The sequence below is a fragment of the Ochlerotatus camptorhynchus genome, unplaced genomic scaffold (genome assembly GCF_037179485.1).
Source record: "Ochlerotatus camptorhynchus isolate MF236.1 unplaced genomic scaffold, CSIRO-AGI_Acam_v1.1 ptg000193l, whole genome shotgun sequence".
NCBI classification, from domain to species: Eukaryota; Metazoa; Arthropoda; class Insecta; order Diptera; family Culicidae; genus Ochlerotatus; species Ochlerotatus camptorhynchus.
In genome coordinates this window covers 3,498,799-3,526,772 of record NW_027040683.1, presented here as the reverse complement: position 1 = coordinate 3,526,772, position 27,974 = coordinate 3,498,799, and the positions used below count along the sequence as shown (strand labels likewise).

The 27,974-nt window shown below is 42.5% G+C and overlaps 1 protein-coding gene across 1 annotated transcript in view; it reads right to left on the bottom strand.

Moving 5' to 3' along the window:
* Positions 1-13,698: 13,698 nt before the first annotated feature.
* Positions 13,699-27,974, bottom strand: part of LOC135702475 (uncharacterized) — an 86,609-nt gene continuing 72,333 nt past the window's right edge. The window contains exons 2-5 of the mRNA XM_065223517.1: positions 17,915-19,721; positions 14,799-17,853; positions 14,481-14,626; positions 13,699-14,410 (exon numbers count right to left, since the gene is read on the bottom strand). Of these exons, the coding sequence (XP_065079589.1) occupies positions 14,009-14,410; positions 14,481-14,626; positions 14,799-17,853; positions 17,915-19,721 (5,410 nt within the window). The 3' untranslated portion in view covers positions 13,699-14,008. The remainder of the gene's footprint in view (positions 14,411-14,480; positions 14,627-14,798; positions 17,854-17,914; positions 19,722-27,974) is intronic.

Genomic DNA, 27,974 nt, shown 5'->3' with positions numbered 1-27,974 from the left:
AATACCTGTATCAATACTGCTCCAAGACCAACACCCGATGCATCAGTAACAAGAATTGTCTGGTCCTTAGGGTCATAATACCCCAAATTTTGCAAATTTCCCATGTTTTGCTTTATTGCGTCAAACGAACGTTGGTGAAGAGAATTCCATTCGAACGGTGTCGAATTCTTGAGCAATTCTCTTAGAGGATGGTTTTCCGTTGCCAGGTTTGGGATGAAGCGGGAAACGTAAGTAACGAGTCCAAGAAAACTTCTCAATTCTTCTTTACTCCGTGGTGCTCGACATTGAAGAATAGACCGAACTTTGGAATCGGTTGGAAGAACGCCTTTTTCTGAGAGCTTGTGTCCAAGAAATGTAATTTCTTTTTGCTTGAACCTACATTTCTGCATGTTGAGCAACATCCCATGTTCTTTCAGGACTGAAAGAGTTTTCCTTACAGCGTCGTCGTGGTCTTCTTCGGAGGTTCCCCAGATCAGAATGTCATCAATGAAGACAACTGTATTCGGGCAGTTCGACAATATGCTTTCCATTAAATTTTGAAAGAATTCTGGAGCATAGTTGACTCCAAATAGTAGTCTTGTATATCGGTAAAGTCCCCAATTAGTCACAAACGTTGTTATCTCTCGACTTTCTTCTGCCAGCTCGACTTGATGGAATGCTTGCTTGATATCTAACGTAGTGAAAATGGTGGCACCATTGAACTTTGGAAGGATATTTTCGAACACCGGGAGCGGATGATTTAGTCGCTGAATTGCTTGATTGGCGCGTCTCATGTCAACGCATAGACGTAATTCCCCATTGTCTTTGAGAATGGGAACCAGTGGTGACACCCAAGATGACGGTTTCGTTACACGTTCGATTATACCCATCGCTAGTAGTTCATCCAGTTTGCTTTTTACTTGGTCCAGTAGGGGAATTGGACAACGTCTTAGAGGCTGAATAACTGGTGTCACATGTCGATTAATAGGCAGGATTAGTTGAAAATCTCTGATTTTAGGGAATAATTCTACCGGTTTTACTTGGTTAACGTCATCTTTAAAGGAACTAGGTAGACCAACACGCAAAAGACCAAGTTCTCGAGCTGTTATCTTACCCAGCAACGCTTGTTGGCCTCCCTGAATCACATAGAAGGTTGTATTGGTGGAAATGGTTTTATTTCCATCACGTACTTCGATAACTGCATCAAAGACAGTTAACAGGTCCAAAGGTACTCTGCCATAGGCCAAGAACTTTTTGGAACTATCAAACCTTTCAGAATAATAGTTAGCCTTACTTAGCTTCATGAGCTCCCATGTTCTGTCGTCTATCAAATTGAACGTAGATCCAGAATCAATAAGCATTTCTATGCTGACTCCTCCGACGCGACATTTCAGGAGTTCATCATTTTCGTTGTCAATTTTGTAAACGGAAAATTCTTCTGGTTCACCTGTTTCATCTGCCAGCTCTACATTCATAACGCTCTTAAATCGTTTGCTCTGAGCCGCCTGCCCAGAATGCATGGGCGAAAATCTTCGCTTATGTGTCTCTGATGACTATACAATATAAAATATTTAAGGAAATTACAATAAATCATTAGGATCTAACTCTACAAAACTGAATAGTATTCTTACATTCCTCGCATTCTGTTTGCACATCGATTGAAAGTGACCTACATTTCCACATCGATGACACTTCCTGTCAATGGCAGGACACTTCTTTGGTGTCACATGCCTGAACCGTCCACAACGATAACACCTATCTTTATATGCGGGTAGCCCGGAGTCTTCTGGCTTCCGTACAAACAAACGATTGATTTCTGCCGGATGGTTGAACTTAGGTTTCATTTGATCAGCTTGGTAGATGACAGACTGATAAGCATTGACGATTTTTGAACAGACGTCCAAAGTTAAATTGTCTTTTTCCAGCAACTTACGACGCAATTCATCAGAAGCATTTTGAATAATTTTATCAATTATGGCTGTTTGACGACATTCATGCTCCGTTTTGCCAAACGAGCATTTCTCTGCTTTTTGCTGTACTCTGAGCAGAAACTTCTCTATGGGCTCATCCTTTTCTGGTTTCATAGTCCAGAATTGGAACCGCTCAAAACTATCATGGTGCTTTGGTGCGAAATGCTCTGAAAGCTTATCTTTAGCTGTCACATACGGGTCACTTCCATCCAAGCCATCAACGTCTGCTCCAGGAATTCCATAAAACACTGACTGAAGCTCAATGCCACCCATGGCCAGCATTTGAGCCTTACGACTGTGGCCATCCAAAATGTTTGTGGCCGTCATGACATTTTCAAACCACCTTATCCATGATGTCCAAGCACTCCTCACTTCAGTTGCCGGTAAGTGGGAGTACTTAAACTGTGGTAAATTATATGACGCTGGGCTGAAGAAAGACATTGTCTGAATAATCGGTTCGTCGTTTTCCATGATGGCCTAGTACAAAAAAATTATTTATTTATTTATTGTTCACCGCCTTCGACCACATGGTCGCACAAACTGATTGATTGGCAAAATGATTGTTTTTTTTTTTCTTTCATAACTTAATTTTTTTTCAGAAATTTATTTCAAATCACGTTGCTTCAAACACACCGTAGTCCTTAAAATTTCACAGGCCTTGTCCAGTACATAACAATAAAAATACCCATCACCAATAAACACAACATTAACTACAATAACTTAATCACGCAAACGTCTATCACAGATTGTAATCAGTGATTTCACCATCGATTTCAATAGTGAATGTAATCATAGCGTTGATAACGCTCTCCGTGAATTTAATCACAGTGCCTGATGCACTCTCGTGAATTTAATCACAGTGCCGATGCACTCTCGTGAATTTAATCACAGTGCCTAATGCACTCTCATGAATTTAATCACAGTGCCTGATGCACTCTCGTGAATTTAATCACATGCCAAGTCAGATCCATGCTCTAACCGCAGCTACCATCACATATGAGTCAGTTTATTCGAGCATTATTTTTTTCAAATTATCAACCAAAACCGTTGACTACACAATCTAACTAGAGCTTCCAACAGAAACAAGGCTATGATTCAGTGTTTGATATCGAAAGAAAAACTATGATTTTTTTCCCCACTGCTTACCATTCTTTTATCGGTGTTTGTTGTAGTCAGTGTATGCAAGTTTTCAAAATCTGCTCAAATTCGGCTCATTTCCAAAGTAATTCTTTTTTTTTCTGCATGACCAACAAATTCGAGTACATTCCAACCAATACTATTCAGCTATTCCAGCACTAACACACGTTTGGCAATGGAAATGAATCATTGACAATTATAAAGTCTCACACATCCATCGCTCAGCTGTTCAACATGAATGGTGTGAATGGAACAAGACCATCTCTAATTGGACATTATTAAATAAAATTCTAATAAGACTACACGAGATAGTCATATCATTTCTTTTTATTTCACTGTTGAATAGTAATGAGAACTGGTCGTTGAGAAAATTAAAGTTACATACCTTAGTTGTCCGTTAGCATCAGTTAAAATACCTTACCCCTCTCCTAACGCATCAAAATTTGCAGTCAAGACATCCTTTGCGGGCTTACTCCAATTTCAACGCAACGCCAGATGGAAGAATTCCAGCTAGTAGTCTTCTCTACATTAACACTAACACACATGAATAACATTTCTCTAATCACACGTATGGGTACATCTTTTGCATTTCTTCCGACACTGGGGTATCGGGGTCTATCTCTCACTTTCTCTAGTTTCTTCTATCAACACCACCACTGTTTACCACCATTTTATTATGGCGTGTTCTTTCCACGCAAGCAGCAAGATGACCTTGAACCATTCTTATACAGATTCACATTTAATAAATTTTGCCTCATGCAAAACACTTATTTTTTTTTTTTTACCGTTGCATTAAAGATCACGAAATTAACATAAACGTAGTACATTCATTAATTAATTTTTTCCATCACCATTTTTTTTTTCTGACCGATTCCAAGATGGCGGACTACGGCGTATTTGATTGCGATTTGAAGCGAATCACTTTTCTAAGCTATATCACACATTTCATATTCCACTGAAATAATCACCTGCTATTCTTGAAATAATTACCACTTTAGAACATTGAAATTTAAATTCACAAAATTATATCCGCAAAACTTCCACTTTTTTTTTTTTTCCTCGTCGCCACGTGTGATGCCGAGTATGTACGTCCAATGTAGCGAAGTCCGTACAATGGAATGACGAGTGGCCCATTGGATGGTAGCTATATTCTCCCCATAGAGAGTGACGACACTCACACTAGTATAATGCGTGCAGTATATATAAAGACTCAGATTATAGATCACCACACCGTTCAAATTTTGAAAGGTATTAACAATAAATGAATTCAAGAACAGAAATGAACTAAAATCATCCAAGTGAACCCCATAACGAAAATCATACAACAACTGTCATACGATTCATTTTCTTGTCGTTTCAGTCTCCCATTGCGTTTTGGCCTTACCATTTTTTCGCAGTTTGTTGCGTCTCTCTCGAATAGCAGTACACAGTTTTTTCGCATACCACGGGGAGTGTCACCAAAAAGCGAACGAGAAAAAAGTTTTCGGATTCATGTGGCAAAAAAATATCTACTCGTTCCGTTCCCGTTTGATTCGAATGCTTCAGTGCCCGTGGATTGTTCGCGATCCAGCCCCCCCTCGAGGAGGTGGTCAGCGACTTTGAGGAAAGCAAGTACCAAAACGCCGAACTGCGTCTTTCGTACTACGGCAAGTCATCGAACGAGTGGAGTTTTACAAACTGGCCAAGTGGCCATAGACAGAAACGTGTAATCAAAACAACATCCGCTGGTTGATTCAAATTCCTAGACTTCAGTAAGTTACTGGGAGGGAGGTCCTTTGTTTCAAGCAATACGATTCTAACAAAACAAATTTATCTTCCAGTGATATCTTCAAGACCAACCAGCTGATGAGCTCGTTCCAGCAGATTTTGGACAACGACAAGTCGCCGAACGAGTGGAGTTTTACAAACTGGCCAAGTGGCCATCGACAGAAACGTGTAATCAAAACAACATCCGCTGGTTGATTCAAATTCCTAGACTTCAGTAAGTTACTGGGAGGGAGGTCCTTTGTTTCAATCAAAACGATTCTAACAAAACAAATTTATCTTCCAGTGATATCTTCAAGACCAACCAGCTGATGAGCTCGTTTAGCAGATTTTGGGACAACATTTTCAAACTGCTTTTTGAGGCCACAAACAACCCGAGCCAACATCCTAAATTGCACAAGTTCCTACAGAACGTGATTGGGTTCGATTCCGTGGATGACGAGTCCGAACCGGCGAATCCACTGTTCGATGGGGACGCCAGGGGCGAGGCCGGCCCAGTGCAGCATTTAGTGTGGTTGTTTTATCATAAATGAATAAAACAATTGTTCAGCTTATAAAACAGAAGTGTTTCATTTACAACATTAATTAACAGTTCCAACAATTTAGAAGAGATATATTTCGTTATGATCACAATTTTTAAACAGTAAAATAAGCTTTCTGCTTCCATATATTTTTCATTCAGATTGCACTTATATTTCATTTAAACGTTGCATGACAATTTATTTTGAAACTGTATGACGAGTCCGTATCTTTCTCAATGTTAATCATACGGTTTGTTCATTTCAAGTCTTCCTAAGAATGGATGATAATCATGCTAATGGTTTACAGCGTGCAGAACGAAAATCATCCTGTTTTAGAATTAATGCTATTCAGTTCTTCTGTGCTTTGAGAGCTGAATCAGATAATGATAATCTTTCACAAATAGAAAAATAATCCGTATGGGGCTCAAGTGAAGCAATAATCATACATTGATGTTTGGACAATTTGGTTCAGTGTATATCATAAGGTGATCATTGTTTTTCTCCACAATCATCGATGCCAGATACACACACTTTTGTCACAAACGAAGTGACAGACGACTTACTGGCGAAGAAATCCATTAAAATAATGTGGTTCACTGTAATAGAATTTTCTTGGAAGCTTGTGCCATCATCCACCAGATGGGTTAGTTTTTTTTGTTTTGATTTGAACAAAGTTGATTTTGTGTACAATGATTCTTTGACAGTGTGTAAAGAGTGCGTATCATTTTGTAATTTTTTTATGCATTTCAGTTTTGAGTAGAGTGAAAGAGATAGAACTAAAACATTCTAGTACATTCGGTTAAAATGCTAGTTCAATCTAGTAGCACAAACGAAGTGACAGACGGAGCGGCTCGAAATTTGATTTGACGCACTTACATTTACAATTTTCGAGTGTACCTCACGGCAACACTATCTACTCATATGTACTAGATTAAACTAGGGGGTACCGCCTGTTATCTCTTTTTCTCGAACGAAAATTGAAAGGGAGAGCCTGTTGTCAAACAGCATGTCATTATATCGCTTCTTTTGTATAATGAAAGACCATAGGCCAAAATGATTAGGGATGAACACATCGGGTTAACATTTGCTTACAAGTAAACGATGTTGAGCTGTCAATGACTCGCGCTTGTTGCAATTGTTGGTACAGATTTCTTCAGTCCGTGCTAGAAGCCTAAGTCACAGTCATTCGCGACCGAGAAGACATAGACATCGTTGTTAGACGCCAAACAGAACCCGGCCATACTCGGTATGCTGGTATACATTCACTCCTCCGTAGCGGAACTGGAAGGATCCACCCAAGCTGCCGGATATCAGTTTTGTCTGCTCCAGCTTCTTCTTATTATTCTGCAGAACCAGACAGTGCGAGTACTGGTCGTGTTTGCCAAACCAACCGGTGGAATACTAATCTGAAAGCCGATTTCTTAGGCACGTTGCATTTGTCGCAGTAGATCGTCACTTGCCGCTGCACTTTCATGGAGCGGATTACAATCGCCGTGGCAGTAGTTTCGTCGTACAGATCGATCACTGGATCGATATCAACCCGATATGTATGGCCGGCATGCTTCGCGTAGTGACGCTCGCTCATGTCACGGGGAATCCTTTCCGAACAGGCGGCGCATTGAAACTTCTGTACGAATCGATCCGGACATAGGATTTGATGTCTCTTGCTGCCTCGACTGCTCAGCCTCTTCTTATTCATCATTCAAAACATTTTCCGGTACGGGTGCGGGTAGTGGATGTCCCTGTCGAATTGGTTGATTAGACGAGATCATCGTCATCGACAAGTACCAGTTATCAAACTTTCCAGTTATCATGCAGATGAAGTTTTCAACGGAGTAATCTCTTCCACCTATGCAGCACAAGCTCGGTTAACAAGCTGCGGCAAGTTTTTACGTTGATGCAAATGGGAAATTGGAATTCAATCTGAAATTGAAAACCAACCCTAATAAAATTTGTATGGTTATTTTGCTTAACGACGTGTTCGGGGTATCATCCAAACCATTTGTTGAATAGTTTTATTATTTGGGTTTTCGTTCATGTATGGTAGTTTTTTATTAGTGAAACAGTAAAAAAAAAGTTGTTGAATATTACAGCAGATAAGCTGCACATAACATATACACATTAATCCAGTTAGTAATGTTTTACTGGGTTTTTGAATTGCGGACTGTTCGAAAAAAAAGTTTAAAACTCTGCAGGAAATTCAAAAATATGAAACTTTTTCTGAACTTGTACAGATAAAGTTCTGTTAATCTCATTTCTTTTTTTTTTCCTTTGATTTGTTTTTCGTCGATCTGGTTTTCCGTACTGAGCACCAATGCTACCGATGCCAGCACTGATAAAAATCCCCTTATACCTTTTGGCAAATTTCCATTGCTGATTATTCATAAAATGTATAAGGCTACCACCAACCAATTTGTTCCGAACGGCCGGAAGACGAAGCTGAGGCATGGGATGCTCACTATGCCCCACTTGTTCACTATGCCCCTCTTACCCCTACCATAAAATCACAACGAAAATCATGGTATATGAGAAATGTACAATAAAAAAGGGGGCTTGTTAAGCTAAGCATCTTAACAATAAAAATATTGATTTTTGTCGAACAAATTTGATCTCATCAAATTAATTTTCATTGATAATTGTATCGTTAAAAACGAAATTTATTATTTCTCCTTTCCAATAATTTAATAATAAATTTTTAATGTGCCCAAAATTCAACCGTAAAATTCATTGTAATTTCGTTATTTTATTATAATTTTTTTTGCGGCCATCCTCGGTATGCATTCGTTACTCCCGAGGTTACTCCGTAGCGGAACCGGAAGCTCTCGACGAGGGCGATCTAAAGGAGGAAAATTTACTCCAAAATCATGCCGAGATCCATGGAATCAAAGAGGCGATCGACGTGCTGGAGGTGAGAATGTAGGAGGATCGGATGAAACTGATTTTTTTTTAATTTATTACGGCTAGAGATGCTGTATGTCAAGTGTTTGAGCATGATTACGGTACGATGCACTATTCTGGACTGGTCTACTATACGTGGCAAAACTAGTCATTATACCTGCTACGTGTACCTTGTTACCTGAAGACGAGGAGGGAATCTTCGGATTCATGGAGGAGGACATCAGAAATGAGGAAGCTGAGGGGGGGGGGGGGTCTAAGATTTTGTGACAAGCAATGCATTAGGTATAGGAAAAACGTCACGATAGGGGGGGGGGGGTAAATTTCTCTTCGATTTAGCGTGACATAATTAATGCATCGGCCCCAAGGAACGGTATGCGAACGTTTAGTGTTGCACGAAAAAGTGCTTCCGTTCATTTCAGACGCTTTGTGGGATGCAGAATGAGTGCCTGTCGCATTACGTGGATACGTTCCAGTCGTGGTGCGATAAGCACGTAGCGCTGGTGGGTAAGGTGAAATAATCCGGGACCGAAGCCTGTGGGATTTGCTACGATGAGATGGGACCGTACAGGAAGCTGGAATCGATTCGTGCTGTCAGAATGTCTGGTTCCATCGGAGCTGCATGGCACAGTTTGCCCAATCGGCGGGGTACTTTTTCAAGTGCCCTTTGTGCAACAACAAGGACGACTTTAGTCAGCAGATGCAGCAGCGTGGCATTTATATTCCACCTCGTATTCCACTGCCACGAGGAACTTCCGTCGAAAACTTCGAGGAACTTCCGTCGAAAAATTGCTTCGAGCCAAACCGGTCGTATCAAATCGTTGACTTCTTCGGACAATGAAGACGAAGCATCCTCCGCCGGATCGTCGACCGTGTTCGATTTCAACTATCGTGTGAATTTAACCAAAAAAGCAGTGCCGAAAATCGATGGTAGAATTGCTGTCGATCAAAGAGTTCATCCATTCCGACACGGACACGCTAACGGATGCCTCGGTGGGACAGGAGATCGTGCGTCCCAAGACGCCTGCCAGAAATCTTTTGAAAAACTGTTCAAATTGTAGCTTTTCGGGTCGAAAACCGTCCCACGAAAACGGTCCACCAGCGAGTCTGATCCGAAATACGTTACAGCGAAGAAAATTAGGTTGATTTAATTTTAATGGTGACCTTCCTTAGACGGTGAATTTTCCAGCACTAGTCAGGTCTTTCCCACGGCGCAGTGGATTACTGCCAACGGTGCCACCTCAAGTGGGAATGCGATTCGAAACCTGGTTGACGTTGATGCTCAAAAGTGAGAAAATGTTCCGGATTTCACTACCCACATTAAGCGAATGTCAGCTGGTATCACGCTGCTTTCAGGTACTGAGGGAGAACCTTCCAAAACTTCTAGTGTTTGGACGGTTTGGACTGGTGGAGATTGCTAAAGTATGATCCCGATGAAAACATTTTGCGTATACGTATACGTGACGTAGTGTGCGTAAGATAAACGCCAGCAATGACACAAAGAATGCACCTGAAACCGACGGAGAATCGCAAATGCTGTGGTGAGGCAGAAGGAAACAAGTTAGCACTTTCATTATCACGACGTTCTTATGCATAATCTAGTGTGACGTAACGTTGGATCATGCGTAAGAACACCGTGAGAACGAAAGAGTTGTCAACATTCCTTCTGCCGCACCTACAGTAACGCACACGGTTCCCGCGCTGATTGTTCCTTACTTTCTCACTCTAATCAAAATTTCCTTCGATGAGTGAGAAAACAGCTCCACGTCAACGCGAGCGAGAACGAGGGTTGCCAGATCATTGCACACAAAACCAACTTGAATTAATTCAAAGCAAAAATACTAGCGAACCTGGCGGTGAGGGGCGGAAGGTGGACTAAAATTCTATTACAGAGAACCACATTATTTTAATTAATTTCTTCGGAGAAAGTCGTCTGTCACTTCGTTTGTGCTAGTAGTAGTGTTGCCATGTGGTACAATCCAGTAGTAGTGGTGTTGCCATGTGGTACACTGAAAAATTGCAATAGCAGGTTAGTCACCAAAGTTTTCGAGCGCTCCGTCTGTCACATCGTTTGTGCTTTTGTACACGATAAAGGTGGACACTATCTTTTTTGAACCCTTGTAACTTTAATTGTAATAACGATTTTTCTAATCACATTAGATATAAAAATAGTTACAAATATTAACTAGTTATTGCATCAATTCTAGCTTCAGGAAATACTTCATTTGATATTTTTTTGGATACAATTAAAAAAGGGCGACCACTTTTTTCGTGTACAGAAGTCTGTATATATGGCATCGTTGTCCACAAAGTCGACCGAAGACTGTGACGAATTCATTCCTTCCAGAAAGTCCATCCAGCTGGTTCGTTTGGCGACATGGATTTCTTGCCGGCATTGATTGTACAACTCACGGTAGTGACGGAGAGCGTCCTCGCGATCGGGATGTCCGATAGGGAGGTGCACCGTCGGTTTAACCTCACATTTTTTGACATCTGGCAGTGGTTTGTTTACATGGACTTAGAAAATATTTAAAAAATTTATTAAATGTTTTTTTAGATTTTTTGGAGTGGAATATTTTTTAAAGGAACATAGTCGGATATCATATGTTTTAGTTCTTCATATTTAAAACCTAAAATCCACTTGAATTGCCTAAAAAGCATAGGTAAACAAACCACCACTGGATGTCAAACTGATGAATGCGGGTTCATTGCGTTCACTCGTGACGTCAGCGTGCAGCATCATATAGGAAGGTGCTTTACACCGAGCTTTACACGGCGTAGTGCTTTACGCCGGGCTTTAACGGCTTTCCTCGTATCTTTATTCCACCAGCGTAGCGCTTTTCGCCCCTGAACGCTGCTGGTCTTTGGGATGGTTGCTGTTGCCGCTTCGTATACCACTTCTGAAAAGTCTTCAATGGTGTTTGGATTACGCTGTAGTAACAAGGACTGAAAGGCTTCACCATAGCTATCCCAGTCCGCTTGTTCGTAGCACCATCGGGGCCTCCTTGTTGCCATCGGGAAGGTGGCGGTCGAAAGTTGAACTTTGATGAGGTGGTAACACTGCCATAGAGATCCGTGTTCGCGCTCCACTGGGTTATGCCAGCAAAGCAGCGGTTGACAGCTGAGACGTCGATGGCAGAAGTGTGCCGCCCGTTAAAGTACGTGGGCACACCGTCATTCAGAATCACCATGTCTTCCTTCTCGAAAATATCGGTAGTTTAGCTATGGCTTCGCTGAGTTGATCGTGCAGGTTTGGCAGCCGTCCGCATGGCAGGTATGCACATGCGACGGAAATGTTCACCGGTGCCGCTAGTTGGACACCAAGCATAAGAAGCTCGGAGTCCATATCGACAACCTGGAAAGGTATCGTCTTCAAAACCCCGATGGCCACGGAGTGCCGGAAGTTGTTTCCCCGTTTTGCTGTCCACGTATACTTACCGCCTAGAGAGCGGTTCATTTGGTTTGTTGTCATTTTGTTGGTTTCCTGGAGTGCGATGACCCAGGGGGATCATCGTGGCTAAGGAGCTCTAGATCACCAATGCGGTTCAGGAACCCGTTAATGTTCCACTGCAGGATGAAGTTTACTGGCTTGGGCAGTGAAGGAGTGGGGTACGAGCGCGCCGTGATTGTGGAGCTAGTGTCATCGCGGCGGTGACTGCCACTCTGGTCGACGGGCAGATCTCTATCGTAGATGTCCGATCCATCGTGATGGTTGGAGCCAGCTGGCAGATTGATGTTGTATGCTGAATGAGACAGGGCCCGACCAAGGGCAGATGTAGACGTTCCACCGACCGAGGGCAGGGATGACCCAACAGAGAGAGAGAGAAGAGGTATTACCTGGTGGCGTACTGGGTTTGGCAGCTTCGGTCGTTGTTATAGCAGCGTGTTCGAGTCCCTCGAAGTCCTTCGGGGAATGGGTCGGTGAGCCCTTGTCCGTCCCGATACTTAAAGCAGACTTGACTCCCTCTTCGTCCGTTTCCGCCCTGTGTTCCGGTGGTGGAATGGCGTCTGCACCGACGGGGCCCCAACTAAGGGGGCTATCGCTGGGCTCTTCTTTTGTTTCTTCGTCCGCGGAGGTAGTCCGGCAGTTCCAGTGAGGTTATGACGTTATGCATGCCCGAAGCACTCATTACTTCGACTGGTTGGCTCGGGCGCCGAGGGGTGTCCGAAGATTCTGGTTGGAGTATAGCTTCCGGTTCAACGGTGCCCCGGCTACCCGAGGACACACACACAGACACGGTTGGAGGTGGCTGGCAGTTGGTGGAGGTGTTGAGGTGGCCATTAGAGTTGTCAAGATGAATAGCGAGGGTCGAGGTGCCATTGAAAGTAGTCAGTGGATAACGTAGTACTTCCACTTTTCCTTCATTTGCGTGGCTTTTTCCGGAGAGACTGGCGAGGTACGGGCGAGAGTAGATCTTTGGATTTTGGGAGCTTGGGCTATGCGAGGGGGCGACCGGGAGGGTCTAGCTGGTTGATGGGTCACATCGATGATTGCGGTGTTGAGGGCTGTTCAATGGATGTAGCGGGAGTTGATGGCATGGATGTATCTTGTTTACGGCTGGTTTTTAGGTTTTGGCTGTTTCTGGTATCGCTGCTGGATACCGGCGAGATCGAGCCATCACTTAAGACGGTGATGAAATCGTCTGCTCTTTCGGGAACTTTCTGTGACACGGGCTGAACTTTCTCCGGGGGGATCCGCGGAGGTATTGATGGGGCTGCAGGCAGGACGACGGTTGGCTCGAGGACGATCCGTATGGGGGTCTGTATGGCAGCTCTGGATGCTGTACCTTCTGTTGCGTCTGTATCATGACGGTCATCATGCTCTGGACCATGGACTCGAAATATTTGGCTTGTCTCTTCGTGCTTAGCACGGAAAACAAGATCGACGGAAAACAAATCAAGGAGCAAAAACATTGACCCTGAAAAGTATCCAGGGTATGCATTTGAAACACACAGCTTTATGTGCATCTCTATGGGTGGTACCCTATGTCACCGACTCTGCACATGATCCTTGTGCATGGTGCAGAAGTGATAAAAAACGCAATTTTAGCAATTGGTCAGCTTTCGGAGGAAGCAGCCGAGGGCATAAATAAACACTTCCGTTACTACAGGCAAGACTTTGCAAGAAAAACTTCAAGGCAGCATAGTAATTAGAGACATCCTCAACAGACATGACAGGCAGAATGTCGGGCTGTTTTGCTGTCGACGTCGATGTTGATCAATACGATCCTTAACAAACATTTAGCAGATCCTTCAATCAGGGCCGGTATTAAAAGTTAATCCGAGTTGAAGCTTACCGTCATTAGAGTAAATCGCTATCTTCCGGTATGGTGCGCTAAACGGTTCTTCAGGGCTTTCAATGGAGGTCCCTTTAACTTGTCATCAAAATGCACTGCAGTTATATCTGATATGATTTATTTCAGGTTCATAAATACAATTGCAATTTTTTTCTTTTAAATATTTGGTATCTTATTAAGAACATATCCTGATAATCTTAGAGTTTTACTTGAAGAGGTTTTCATTTTAAAAACATGTATCACCTTGTCTATTAGTTCTATATTGCGTCATCTGTTTCTTGGTCTAAATACTGCTCGATATAAATACTATCTCAATTTCAAGATAAATTCACAATATCCATCCTAATGCCTAAATAATTCATTTCCATACCATACATTCGGTCAATACGATTTTGAAAATCTTTTTAAAAAAATATATCGCCAATGTCGTCAAATATCGCATACTTTACTGATCCCAGCTGTCCCTATCTGATGGCTTTTCTTGATCCTGCCTGGTCTCCTCGGCAGTCAGAGTTGGAGAGAACACCGATCCCAAAGCTTCGACATTGCTCGAGTTCATGTCGGCACACTTGTTCAGGAACTGCTCCTCAGCCGGTGCTGGCCCGGTATCATCTGCATCAATCAGGGCTAGCAGAGCTTTCGCTTCACCGCCGCCGTTACCATCGTGGCCCTCTTCATACACTTCTTCCGAATCGTCGTAAATTTCCTCCGTTGCGTAGATGTCGTACCCAAACTCGTCCAAATAGTGTCCATCGTCGATAAACTCCACCAGTTCCATGTTGGCACCCAGGTTCAGCCCCTGATAGAAGTCGTCGTCAATGTACAGGTCCTCGGTGGATTTGGCGTTCTGAAATTGTTTTATTTTTCAAATGATCAGTAATGCATGAATTCGAGAATAGTGGTCAGACAGATCTTACTGGAATTGTTGTTAGAGTTCCACGGGGTAGCTGCTGCTGCTGCGAGATAAGTCCCAAGTTGTCCTCGAACATTGAAGCTAAACTTTCGCGAGGAAAATTTAACTCACTAAATGCGGCTGACATTCCGATGCGACTTCCGGAGGGCACTGCGAAGAAAATTAGAAGTCGATAAACTTGACATCAATGCTTTACAAAATAATTTCAGATAGTTCGCCAACATTCCTTTGAAATTTTACATTTACCTACTTCTCTGGAAGATCTCGAGATTCTTCTTAATGTCCCTAAAATATCCTCCCATCTCCTACAAACTATACTCACCATTCAGACTATCGGCGGGTACCATCGAGCTTCCGCAGTTGCAGCAAATGAATCGTTCCACGGCGTTACGATTAGCACCAGTGCCACCAGCACCTCCCGAGTGTGCCTTCACTGGGGTACACAAACTCCTCCGATCGTCATTACGGCTGGAACACCTGGATCCACCTACATCCTCACTGCTGGGTACCATCCTCAGCGTAGCAAATGCCTTCAACAACTCATTTCCACAGGAATGTCGAATCGGTGCAGTGGCGGCGTTAGTCGGAGTTAGACAGCCGGACGAAGGTAGATCCTCTTCCAAATTCAGCGAACTGGGTCGCGATGAAGCTGGACTTCCTCCGATATCCGACGCCCGGCGGGAGATCTTTCGCATGTTTACGGTCACGCGAGTCGTTAGCTTCTTCTTCCGAGCACTGCCTGGAGGTAGCGGAGTGGTGCTGGACGTTTGCGAGGAGTTGATGCCATCTAAACCAGATAGGTCTGTGCTGGAAACAATGCTTTCTCGGTATACAGTTCGCTGGATTACGCTACCGCTGCTGGTCGCTTTGCGACGCATGAACAGCTGGGAGTTCGGGTTGAACACGGACGCATCTGGCAGTGGAAGTCTCGGTTGAGCTTGCTGTTGTGGATGTTGTTGGAGTAGTTCCTCCTTCTTGTTCAGAGTGTTGTTTGTAAGAACTACATCCAGCCGAGTAACCGTATTGTTGGGATCTTCAATCGGGGGCAGCTGTTCGATGGTTCTCTCCAGTTCGAGAACCTTTGTCGGCACTAGGAGGTTCTCCTCTACAACCACCGATTCGTCGCAAATTTGCTTATCGTCTGAGGGTTTCTTAGCCGATTCCTGTTTTCTATTCGGGCTGTAGTCAAACCCAGTATGCTCGAAGGTTGTTTCAATTTTACGGACCGCATCACGAACTGACGTCAAATGCGCTGTTATGACCTTATCTGATGTGTCAGATTCATCTTCGTCGTCGAGGTTGTCCGCCGAATAATGAAGTAGCGATCGTTCGCAAATCTCCTTTTCCTTCTTCCAACGGGAACCCTCAAATATGTTATCGGTTGATTCGGCCTTCTTGCTCGTTTCGTGAACCTCTGATTCATCATCGATATCAATGTCCACAATCGCTGGGGCTGTTTTGTTGAACTCTTGGCTGTGAGCTTTCAATTTCCCACTCAGGTCTGAACTTTTGATGATGTTTACACTGATGTTGACTCTCTGCGGTTTGATCTCCTGCATCGATGAAGAAATGTTCAAATTTAGTGGATTGCTGCGAAGCCCTCCACCGGAACGGCCGTCCCGACTGATACGGGAGCCAAGATCGTTGAAGAATACGCATGTTCGTTTGCCCTGTGGAGTCACTGGTGTGGAGGTGTTATCGTCGGTAAGCACCAACTTCTGATCGGAAAGCCAAGCGTGTTTACGTATTTTGTTCTTCCGAGCGATAGGAGTATCCGGCAGCGTGAAGTCTCCGATCGTGAAACGCAGTGAGTTGGACAGTCGAGAGTAGTTTTTGCGCTTGGTTCCCGGAGAACTGTCACAGGACTTGGATGTCTCTACCGGTTGAATTTCGTTTGTACGGACGCATTCGGGAGTTTTATCCACGTACATTTCTTTAAGGAATTTCTCCTTACCGGTATTGATGTTCAACTTTGCTGGACTTTCTTTGGTGTAGACTTCCAAAGGTCCAATCACTTCCGGGGCTTGCACTCGTAGTGTTGTATTTTCCTTGGAGTCTCCACTGCTTCGTTTTTGGGTACTGTCTGTTTTGTCGAAACTGTTGATCGGTTCGAACAGCTCCTTAGCTGCGACCTTGTTCAACCGCAGTGAACTCTTGGGCTTTTTGACCGTACTGGTTCGCTCGTAGATGACTTGTTTCGATGACCGGGGCGATAAGAACTTGTTGTTGAAGTCGAAAATCGTTTGGTAGATGGCCGAATTGGATAAGCCTGAACTGAGGGGCGATTTCTTGGTTGACTTGGGGTCACCTGAGGAGTCCTTCTGCATTTTCACCTTGTTGATCTTCCGAGCCGGCTTCTTCGGCTGCTGCTTCGTCCGCTCAGGAACAGGTTCATCAATATCTACCAGGGTTGATTCCCGGCTCATTTTCTTGTTGTTCTCTACGTTGACGCATCCGTTGTTAGATTGGAAGTAAATTTTGTCGGTTTTTTCCGGAACGTTCTGCTTGCGTATATCGTTCAATTCATTTTTCTTCCGGATCTCCGAGGAGTTCATCTGGTCTTCGTAGTCTTCGGAGAAGCCATTCATGTGTGTAGTTTTGTCCAAGCCTTGTTCCAGTAGAATACAGTCCAGTGCATCCAGAATGTCGGTAACGCTAATTTGGCGACCGCTGAGATCAGCTAGGCCAGTTTCGAAAACGTGCCGGAAGCGATCGCACCGTTCCTTTTCGAACATCGGCAACTGCAAATTTGCCGAGACTTGGAGTTTTTCCAGTTCCTGTCGACTGTACACCACAAATGGCACGTAGCCATTGAGAATTTCCCAAAGCAGTAGAGTTAACGAATAAACGTCCGTACTTTTGGTGGGGAAGACAAAGTTGGACTTGGGTACGAGCAGTTCCGGTGCTACGTAGTAGAAAAGGGAGAACTTCTCCCGGTATTCTTTGCAATACGGCAAGTAGCGGCTGGCTCGGCAATCGTACGCGCTGTTGTCACCTATGGAACCGATCTGTCCCTTCCTGTTGTCGGAAATCTCTTTGGACAGCTTCCGATACTTATCCCGCAGAAACTGTTCATCGTTTTTGATCAACCGCGAGTAGGTGGTGATTTTCTTCAGCTCTTCATTCTGCGAAGATGTCATGGAGTTGCGCGAGGACGAAGTGCTGCCGTAGCGATTCTCGATTTCCTTTCGAATCGTGTCGGAAGCTTCGGTGGTGAGTTCGAACGAAGTTAGCTTGGCGGTGTATGGGTACTTGCGCATCATGATGCATCCGCTGGAGATGTTTGAGTGGATGTATCCACACTCCTGCAGGAAGGATACGGCTGATGATATCTGCTGGACAACCGTGATGGCGTGCAGTAGCGAAAGGCGCTTGTTCTGAAATAAGATTGAGGGTAGGTTAAATTGAGTGTACTGTGAAGGATTTGGTTGAACTTACCATTTTATGAATGTAGTCAAAGAGGGTAAAATCGAATGGTTCTAGCACCAGTGTGGCTTGGTTTAGGCCCGAGTCGAAACAGATGGCCATCAGCGAAGCGATTGCGTAGTGTTTTATGTGGTTAAGGATCTCGAAGTCCTTCTTGCAAGCTTCCTCGGCAAAGTACAAATTACGATCGAAGTTGAGTGAGTATTTTCTTAGAGCTACCGGTGCGTTGCGGAACATTCCACATGAGAATTCCAGCGGTGCCGTAAAACTGCTGCGTAGCGTTCCCACCCGGTAGTGGACTTCCTTGGGCCAGCAGATTAGCAGATGGCTGGACGCTTGCTGGAAGAACTCCAGCATGTTCTTCTCGGCAAACTGTTTCTGTAGAAAATCGTCCGATATCTGGATGCTTTTGCTCCACTTTTCCAGTGAATCCAGTTCCAGAAGGATATCTTGCGGCTCATGGATTACCAGGTCAACTTCGTCCAAATGGCAACCGAGCTCCGGTTCCTCCTTAATGATGGACCTGTCCAGATCGGTGACGATTTGTGGGGCTCGCTCCTTGAGAACGCTGATCGGTTCCGTGATCATGCCGGTGGAGTCGTCGATTAGCAGGGAAGAAGGTTGAATGTCACTGTTCAGAAAACGGAAGTTCTCGTTGATCACTTCTTCGCAAGCTCGGATATCGTTGAGGAGGTCTCCGTTCTTGGTGGAATTCAGCTCCGAGTGGGTATCGTTTGCATCGCTGAAGGGAAGCGCGTAGTCGACCAGGTCACCATGTTTGTTGACGATGGTTTGATAGGATGGAGATTTGCGGCGTTCCTTGATGGCTGGGCTCTGGACGGATGAATTCAGAGGTTTCATTTCGCCACGGTAGGCTCGTGAGGAGATGACGTGTTCGTCGTAGATGGATGATGAGTTGATTTCGTACTTGCGGTAGGATCCGGCAAATGGTGATTCGGTGTCGCTTTCGTGGGTGCGATTGTGTTGCTTCTTGTGCGAATTCGGGGGATCCGATAGGGGCACCGGAGGTTGAGGGGCCGGTTTGTCCTTGAAGCTACGGCACCGTTTTTGAAGTAGGTTGACCTGTTTCTTTGGCGTGGCATCCACGATAGTTGGATTGGTTTTGCGTGTGGTGCTGGTGTTTAGGTAGGGACTGGAATTTTCCTTAAAGAATCGGCTTGGAGGACTTTGCACTGCATAGGTTTCGCCCAGGTTGTCCTGTACATGCATCTGTTCGAATTCTTCTACCTCATTTTCGTAGATCGTGTTGTTGTTGTTGGATTTGGACAGCCTAGGTTTATTTTTGCGAGTCGTGGGTGGCATCACAGCCGGTAGAGAATATCTGTCGGCCATGTTGTTGTTCTTTCCATTGTTCAGGCTGGGCTCTCCGTTTTCAGGAATTCTATTGATATTCCTGTAGAATTCAACCGATCTCTTGGGTTTCTTGGGAGCTGCTGCGTCTTGTCGGTGTCTGCTATATCTGGGACTCTTTGGTAGCTCTAACTTTCGGTTCAAGGTACGGCGTTCGTCACTGTTGATTGCAACGTCTGAGCTGAAGTCACTCTGAGCTCCTCCGTCGGATTCCTTCTCTTCTACGATCACGCTCGGGATCCGTTGTTCGGTACCTGATCTTAGCGGGCAACCCTCACTGATCCGTTCCAGTCTCTGCTTAGCCCGCCATTGATTGAATTTGTTCAGCGCCTCAACGTAAGCTTCGTCACGTGCCGCACTGGCACCGTTGGTGGTGGTGGAAGAGGAAGAGGTTATGTTACTTGCAGCAGGTGGTGCACTCTCTCGTCGTCGATGCTGGTTTGTATCCCTGGAATGATGAAAGAATGGGAAATTTTCGTCAGACATTTGAAGGCAGTCGATGGAAGGGAAAACAACAAACACGCACGTCTACTAGATCTAGTTGTTTTCCCTGCTTGATTGAGTTAGATGAAGAAAGTTTTCCCCCGAGCGCGCAATTGCAACTGGAAGCGGAATTGACAAGAGCGACCTGGTCACTGTCACAGGTTGGTATGTCATTGTTTCTTGATCCATGTTGTTTCCCCCCATACATCACCGCGTTTCGTTTCAGTCGAAGGCCCACACGAGAAACCAGCCAAGAGAGAAGACATATGTGTGATAATTTTCCTCTCGATTGTCGAATTAAAGTAGGCATGTGAAAACGCTCCACTCAGCTTTCCACGCCTTCTTTGGTAGGTCAGCTATTTATAACTCCCAGAATACGCGAAGTGATTTAAACTCAAAACACAATGAATGGCATCCCAAGGAATTCTCTCGGCGCATTTTCTCTTCACTTGAGAAAGTGGACGAAAAATGCCGGGCGTTTTCACACTTTCCTATGCCTGCTACCGAAGACGTAGGTACCTAATTGCAACATTGCTCAAAACCTCTACTAGCTGCGAAACCTACTAGCAGTCGATTGGCAATTCGATGGCCTTTGGATGTCGTGTTTTAAGTTTTGGGTAAATGGCCACTCCTAATTGGATTATGCGCTGTCGATTTTCGCTCAAAGCGTTAGGTTGCGTGCCATGAGCGAGACTCGAGCAGGAGCATCGAAAGAGCACAAGCTTCATTTTCGCGATAGCACGCGATCCATTTTCGCGATCGCCGCGACAAAAATCACACTGCCACCAACCGGCTTGAGGTATGTAATACATATCGGATAACGACGACGACGACGGCGTCAATCGATTAGTGAGCGCACTCCTGCCGGTTGTGGATTTAGTCGAGGGGTTCGTCGCTTGTTAGTTACGAAGTCGGCGGTAGGCGCGGTGCGGCGTTTAAGTCTTTTGTTCGGGCTAGATATTTTAATCAAATTATTCGTTGGGTGCGGAAAAGATATCTCTGTCGGACGGTTGGTCAGTCGACCGACTGGTGGTGTGGTCGATGCGGAAAAATTGATTCGAGTACGAGTTGCGGTGTTTACAGTCTGGATTGAGTGTGGAGATGGAGGCTTATGGTTTGAGGTTTTATGTAAAATTATTACAGCCAATCAGGGGTTTTTAAGGCTAATTGGATTAGGGTTGAGTGAGTTTTTCGAGCGCTATCATTTGTGCCAAATTGTGCGGTGTGTTGCAGTTTATCCGAAACGAAAACGATGATTTTCAGGAGAACTACTCGCTATGGTTTAATACACTTCATCATAATGATTTATTATGGTAGGGCATACGTTAGCGGCTTCTTTTGGCATATATAACTTTGGATTATCTCACTGTTTAATGGATCAAAACTAGCTTGAAGTGTGTGTGTCAAGGGGTGGTCACTCTACACACTTATTTTTTTCCTTGATTTGTTTTCTGTACTGCACGGCGAATGAGAACGACCCAAATTTGAATTAAGTTTACTCATAAATTCTAAAAAGTGCGATGAGTAAATTTTCCTCATGCTTTCCAAGGTTTTTCCAGGTTTTTCCAGGAAAAAAAAATCCGCAATATGAGAAAAGTAAAGATTGGATTCACTCAGTACATTGGTACTACTCCTACACACTAAGATTATTTTACAGATTTCTGTAAAATTTTCCCGAAATCTCAACAGCTGAACGTTCGGTAAACAATGTTACAGTTTTCCTGTAATTATTTACAGATATCTGTGAAAAATTCACAGATATTTGTGAAAAATTACAGGAAATCTGCGAAACTATTTACCGAACGTTCAGCTGTTGAGATTTCGGTAAAATTTTACAGATTTCTGTAAAAATGTCTAAGTGTGTAGACTGAATAAAATTTTCGTCAATATCCTCATTTTCCGGCAGATTTTTGAGGTTTTCCACAGGAAAACATGAGGAAAATTTACTCATAGCTGAGTTCCTGTACTTTTGGCGATTATGAGTGAACTAAACTCAAATTTGGGTCGTTATCATTCACCGTGTTGATACCACTGCTATCGACGCCAGAAGGGATTTGAGCTAATTCGCACCAAACACTGATTGCACGGCATCCATTTTTACGGATGTTCCGGATCTTTCGGTGCATCATCTCAGAGTCCCCAGAGTCCGAATTCCGGTCACAACTCTGAATTAATTCTGATCAGGCGTCTTTGAGTGATTTTGAAACCAACACGGAGCTCTATCAGTCCGCATCGTGCTCTCTTGCCGTGCGGATCTATTTGCTTTTTGCTGAAGGAAGTGTTACTACTACCTAAAGCTACAACAAATTTAAACAGCACTTTTCAGTGCTCAACCTGTAAAAATTTTCTACCTTTTTCAACTCTTATTCCTCTTCGATCCTTGTTTGGACCCTACCCGAGGTAATCCTTCTTGGATATCGATTTGGAAAATTCCTCTTCGATCCTTCAGATTCTTATAGTAATCTGCTTGGAAGTCGAACTGGATAAAAATTTACTGCCGCCATGGCGCCTAAACGCAAAAGAAAGGGGCAAACTATTGACCCCCCTTCTGATGAAATTAATTTGAGTAATCAATTTGATTTGCTCACGGATGATGAGAATGATCCATCATCCAAGAAAAATTCTAGTAAACTTTCCCGGCTTAATGCCAAGAAGGAAAAGATTCCCCCTATTGTGATAACCACTACCGATTTCCATGCTCTTCGCATGGAACTTTTGAATTTCGTGAAAGTTAAGTTTTCACTACAAATTGGACGTCGGGGTGAATGCCGTGTATTGGCTGAAACCTTGGACGGATTTAAATGTCTTCTCAAGTATCTTACTGAGAAGAAGCACAAATTTTTTACTTACGACACCAAAACTGAACGTGTGTTCAAGGTTGTCATGAAAGGACTGCCCAGTGGTGAATCCCTGGATCAGATCAAAGATGAACTGGCAAAATTACTTGGAGTTGTGCAACTCCAAGTAATCAAAATGAAAATGAAATCCCGTCCTGGCGATTCGCGCAACGGGATTTCTAATGATTTTTATTTAGTTCACTTCAAGTCAAGTGAACTAAACAACCTTAAGGCCTTAGAAAAAGCTAGCCTTATGCTCCATGTCCGAGTGAAGTGGGAACACTTCAGGAAGACTGGAGGAAATTTCCAAAACCTCACCCAGTGCCGTAAGTGCCAGGGATGGGGTCACGGAACTAAAAATTGCTACATGCCAGCTAAATGCATGAATTGTGGTGATTCCTCTCACGCAAAGGACGACTGTCCTGTGAAGGAAGATCCTAAGAAATTTAAATGTTCAAATTGTGGTGAAAACCACAAATCCAATTTTTGGGAATGTAAGACTCGCAAAGCGATCCTACAATCTCGTTCTAACCGTCAGGTAGGAAACGCTCCACGTTTCCGAACAGGTACAAATTCCTCTGCTGTTAACAACGGTCAGCGAGGAACAAATTCTACATTCGTACCCGTAGGTACAAATATCTCCCCTGCTTCAAATGCTTCATCTGTACCTACTCCCCTCGCTGCTAACAATGTTCAGCGAGTTAATGGAGCTACCTATGCTGCTATTGCAGCGGGTAGAAATCAAAATACTAACCAACGTTCTAACGGAAATTTTGACAATTTTGACTTAGGAAGCATTACTGCTCCTAAAATGGAATTTTTACAGAATTCATTAATTGACATGATTTCTGATATGCTTAAATCTAACTCCATGTTTGATGCTATTCAAACTGGAGTAAAATTTGCTAATAATATTGTCATGACTTTAAAATTCAGTAATGGATTTTAAAGCATTAAATATTGTAAATTGGAATGCTCGATCTCTTAAAGATAATGAAGACGAGCTTTTTAACTTTTTGAGAGTTCATAACGTGCATATTGCCGTTATAACTGAAACGTTCCTTAAACCTGCCCATAAGGTTAAGAAGGACGCAAATTACTTGATTTATAGAAATGATCGTCTTGATGGACCCTGTGGTGGCGTTGCCATCATTATTCATAGACGAATCAAACATAAAATTCTTTCTTCATTTGAAACCAAAGTTTTTGAAACTTTGGGAGTTTCTGTTGAAACAAAATTTGGACAACTTACGTTTATAGCTGCCATTCCAATGCGTAGGCCAGCAAAAGAATTTTCTCAAGGGTGACCTCCAGAAACTTACCCGTCATAGGTCTAAATTCTTCATTATTGGTGATTTTAATGCAAAACACCGCTCATGGAATAATGCTCAAAGCAATTCCAATGGTAATATTCTGTTTGATGATTGTTCTGCAGGTTATTACACTATTCAATATCCAAACAGCCCAACATGCTTTTCTTCTGCAAGAAATCCCTCCACTATTGATTTGGTCTTAACTGATTCATGTCAACTTTGTAGCCAATTGGTTACCCATGCTGACTTCGGTTCTGATCACCTTCCAGTAACTTTTGAAATATCCCAAGAAATAATTTGCAATCCCAACAGCTCTACTTTCAATTACCATAGAGCTGATTGGGAGCAGTATCAAACATTTATGGAATATAACTTCGATCCAAACATTCCTTTGCAAACCAAAGATGAAATTAATTATGCTCTTGAATCTCTGACTACTTCTATAGTTGAAGCAAGAGCTGCCTCAGTACCAAAATGCGAGGTTAAATTCGATTCAATTATAATAGACGATGATCTTCAGCTCTTGATCCGTCTTAAAAATGTCCGTAGGAGACAATATCAAAGAACACGCGATCCTGCCATGAAAGTTATCTGGCGGGATTTGCAAAAACAAATTAAAAAGCGATTCTCTGCCCTGAGGAACAAAACTTTTGAAAATAATATTTCTAAATTAGACCCGAGTTCCAAACCCTTTTGGAAACTCACAAAAATTTTGAAAAAACCTCAAAAGCCTATTCCAGCGCTTAAAGAAGGTGGTAAAATTTTGATCACAAATTTGGAAAAAGCTCAGAAACTTGCTAAGCAATTCGAGAGTTCCCATAATTTCAGTTTGGGTCTTACTAGTCCTATTGAGAATCAGGTTGCTCGGGATTTTCTGAATATTTTCTCTCGGGAAAATATTTTTGATGATTCCTGGGGGACTGATTTGGACGAAGTAAGGTCTATAACTAAAAATTTTCAAAATATGAAAGCTCCAGGTGATGATGGAATTTTCTATATCCTCATCAAAAAACTCCCAGAGAGTACCTTGTCTTTCTTGGTAAAATTATTTAACAGATGTTTCCATTTGGCATACTTTCCTGATAAATGGAAAAATGCAAAAGTTGTTCCAATTTTGAAGCCGGATAAAAATCCAGCTGAAGCTTCTAGCTACCGTCCAATAAGTTTGCTTTCTTCAATAAGTAAACTTTTTGAAAAGATAATTTTGAATAGAATGATGCTTCACATCAATACGAACTCAATTTTTGCAGATGAGCAGTTTGGATTTCGCCATGGGCATTCAACTACTCATCAACTCTTAAGAGTTAACAATTTAATTCGTTCAAACAAATTTGAAGGCCACTCAACTGGAGTTGCTCTTCTAGACATAGAAAAAGCATTCGACAGTGTTTGGCATGAAGGTTTGATTGCTAAATTGAAAAAGTTTAATTTTCCACTTTATATTATGAAATTAGTTCAAAATTATTTAACTGACAGAACTCTTCAAGTAAATTATCAAAATTCCAAATCTAATCGACTACCTGTTAGGGCAGGAGTTCCTCAGGGTAGCATTCTTGGGCCTATATTGTATAACATTTTCACTTCGGACCTCCCTGATTTGCCTCAGGGTTGCCACAAATCTTTGTTCGCTGATGACACAGGCATTTCCGCTAAAGGAAGAAGTCTTCGTGTTATTTGCAGCAGACTGCAGAAAAGTTTAGATATTTTCTCTTCTTATTTACAAAAATGGAAGATTTCTCCCAACGCTTCCAAAACTCAACTTATAATATTTCCACATAAGCCTAGAGCTTCGTTTTTGAAACCTAGTAGTAGTCACATAGTCACTATGAACGGAGTTCCAATTTCCTGGTCAAACCAAGTGAAATATCTTGGATTAATACTTGACCAAAAATTAACTTTTAAAGATCACATTGAGGGCATTCAAGCCAAATGTAACAAATATATAAAATGTTTGTATCCTCTTATAAACAGGAAATCCAAACTTTGCCTGACGAATAAACTTCTAATATTTAAACAAGTTTTTAGACCGGCCATGCTTTACGCTGTGCCAATATGGTCTAGTTGCTGCACTACCAGGAAAAAAGCACTTCAAAGGATTCAGAACAAAATTCTGAAAATGATTTTGAAGTTGCCTCCCTGGTACAGTACAACCGAAGTACATAGAATTTCGAATGTTGAGACTTTAGCACAAATGTCCAACAAAATAATGAATAATTTCAGGCAAAAATCGTTGCAATCCTCAATTGCAACGATTAATTCCCTTTATACTTAGATAAGATTTAGTTTTAGTTTTTAGTTTTAAGATATCAATTGTTATACTGACATGCAGGTTAAAAAACCTGTTTAAAATACTGAATTGCCAAGACATGAACAATGTAAAAACACTTAGATATATATCATAACAATTAAGGCTGGTACGTTACTGCAGTAACTGGAGCACCTAGGTTAAAATGAAATGTAATTTATTTTGAATTTGGAACAAATAAAGAGTTAAAAAAAAAAAAAAAAAAAAAAAAAAAAAAAAAAAAAAAAAAAAAAAAAAACACGGAGCTCTAAGATCAGTTCAATTGATTTACCACTTTTACGAATGTTCCGGATCTTTTGATGGACCATACCGTGGTCCCCAGCTTTCAGATTTCGGTCACAACTCCGAATTCATTATGATAAGACGTTTATGAGTGGTTTCGAAAAAAAAAACGCTGTGCGCTAGGATCAGTTTCATGAAATGACCACTTTTACGGATGTTTCGGGTCTTCCTGCGGACCAAACTTGTGACTTTCCGGATGCAAAGTTTTCCCAAAAGGTGGCCATCTATCTTGTTAATAACTTTTCAGAAGAAACCAGGAAGTTATCTTTTCAAATTACCCTACAATAAGAGTTTGTCCCATAAGATATGTGTATTCGTTAATACCGTTTCCTATAGTGCGGTCCCTATTAACCGTACTATAGGAATCTTGACCACTTTAACGGATGTTTCGGATCTTCCAGTGGACCACCCCGTGGTCCCCTGGATGCATATTCTAGTCACAACTCCAAATGCATTCTGATAAGTCGTCTATGAGTTATTTCGAAAAATTTGCGGAGCTCTAGGATCAGCTTCATGAATTTACCACTTTCATGGATCTTTCGGATCTTCTGTTGGACCATACCGTGGTCTCTAGTGTCCATATTCCAGTCACAACTTCGAATTCATTCTGATAAGACGTATAGGAGTGATTTCAAAAAATCCGCTGAGCTCTAGGATCAGATCCATGAATTGACCACTTTCACTGATCTTCCGGATCATCCGGAGGATCATACTGTGGCGTCCAGGGTCCATAATTGGATCACAACTCCGAATTCATTCTGATAAGACGTTTATGAGTGGTTTCGAAAAAAAAAACACGGAGCTCTAGGATCAGTTTCATGAATTTACCACTTTTACGGATGTTCCAGATCTTCCGGAGGGCCATACCGTGGTCTCCAGTGTCCATATTTCAGTCACAACTTTGAATTCATTCTGATAAGACGTCTAGGAGTGATTTCAAAAAATTCGCTGAGCTCTAGGATCAGATTCATGAATTGACCACTTTTACGGATGTTTCGGATCTTTCTAAAATTATCGATACTCATATTGTGGTCTATTTTTAGGTGGCAGATTAAATCTAATCTAAAATGTGCTTCGAAAGATGGAAAAAAATATGTCCGACTTCGGAAAACGTTATTTGTTGTGTTAATAATTGCTCCCAGCCGAGACTATTTGATGATTTTCGTAATCTCTATTATTGCTCATTGATGAAATGATGAGAATAAAGTTATTTTAAAGGAAAAACATCTTGAAAAACGAACATTGTAGAAAAGCAAATGGAATAATAACAATGTGGCGATAGCATAAACATTAATTTTCCATAAGCCATTTGTGAAAAACCTGTTTTGCTATCATGAAATTGCTAACAAATGCAAAATATTTAAATGCGGCTTTTATGAAGTTAATTTGAAGACTGAATTGTTTTTATTTACAGCCATTAATGGTGGCAAAGTTGCCTGGAAAAAGTTTAACGTCAAAATTTGAATATCTTTCGATATTTT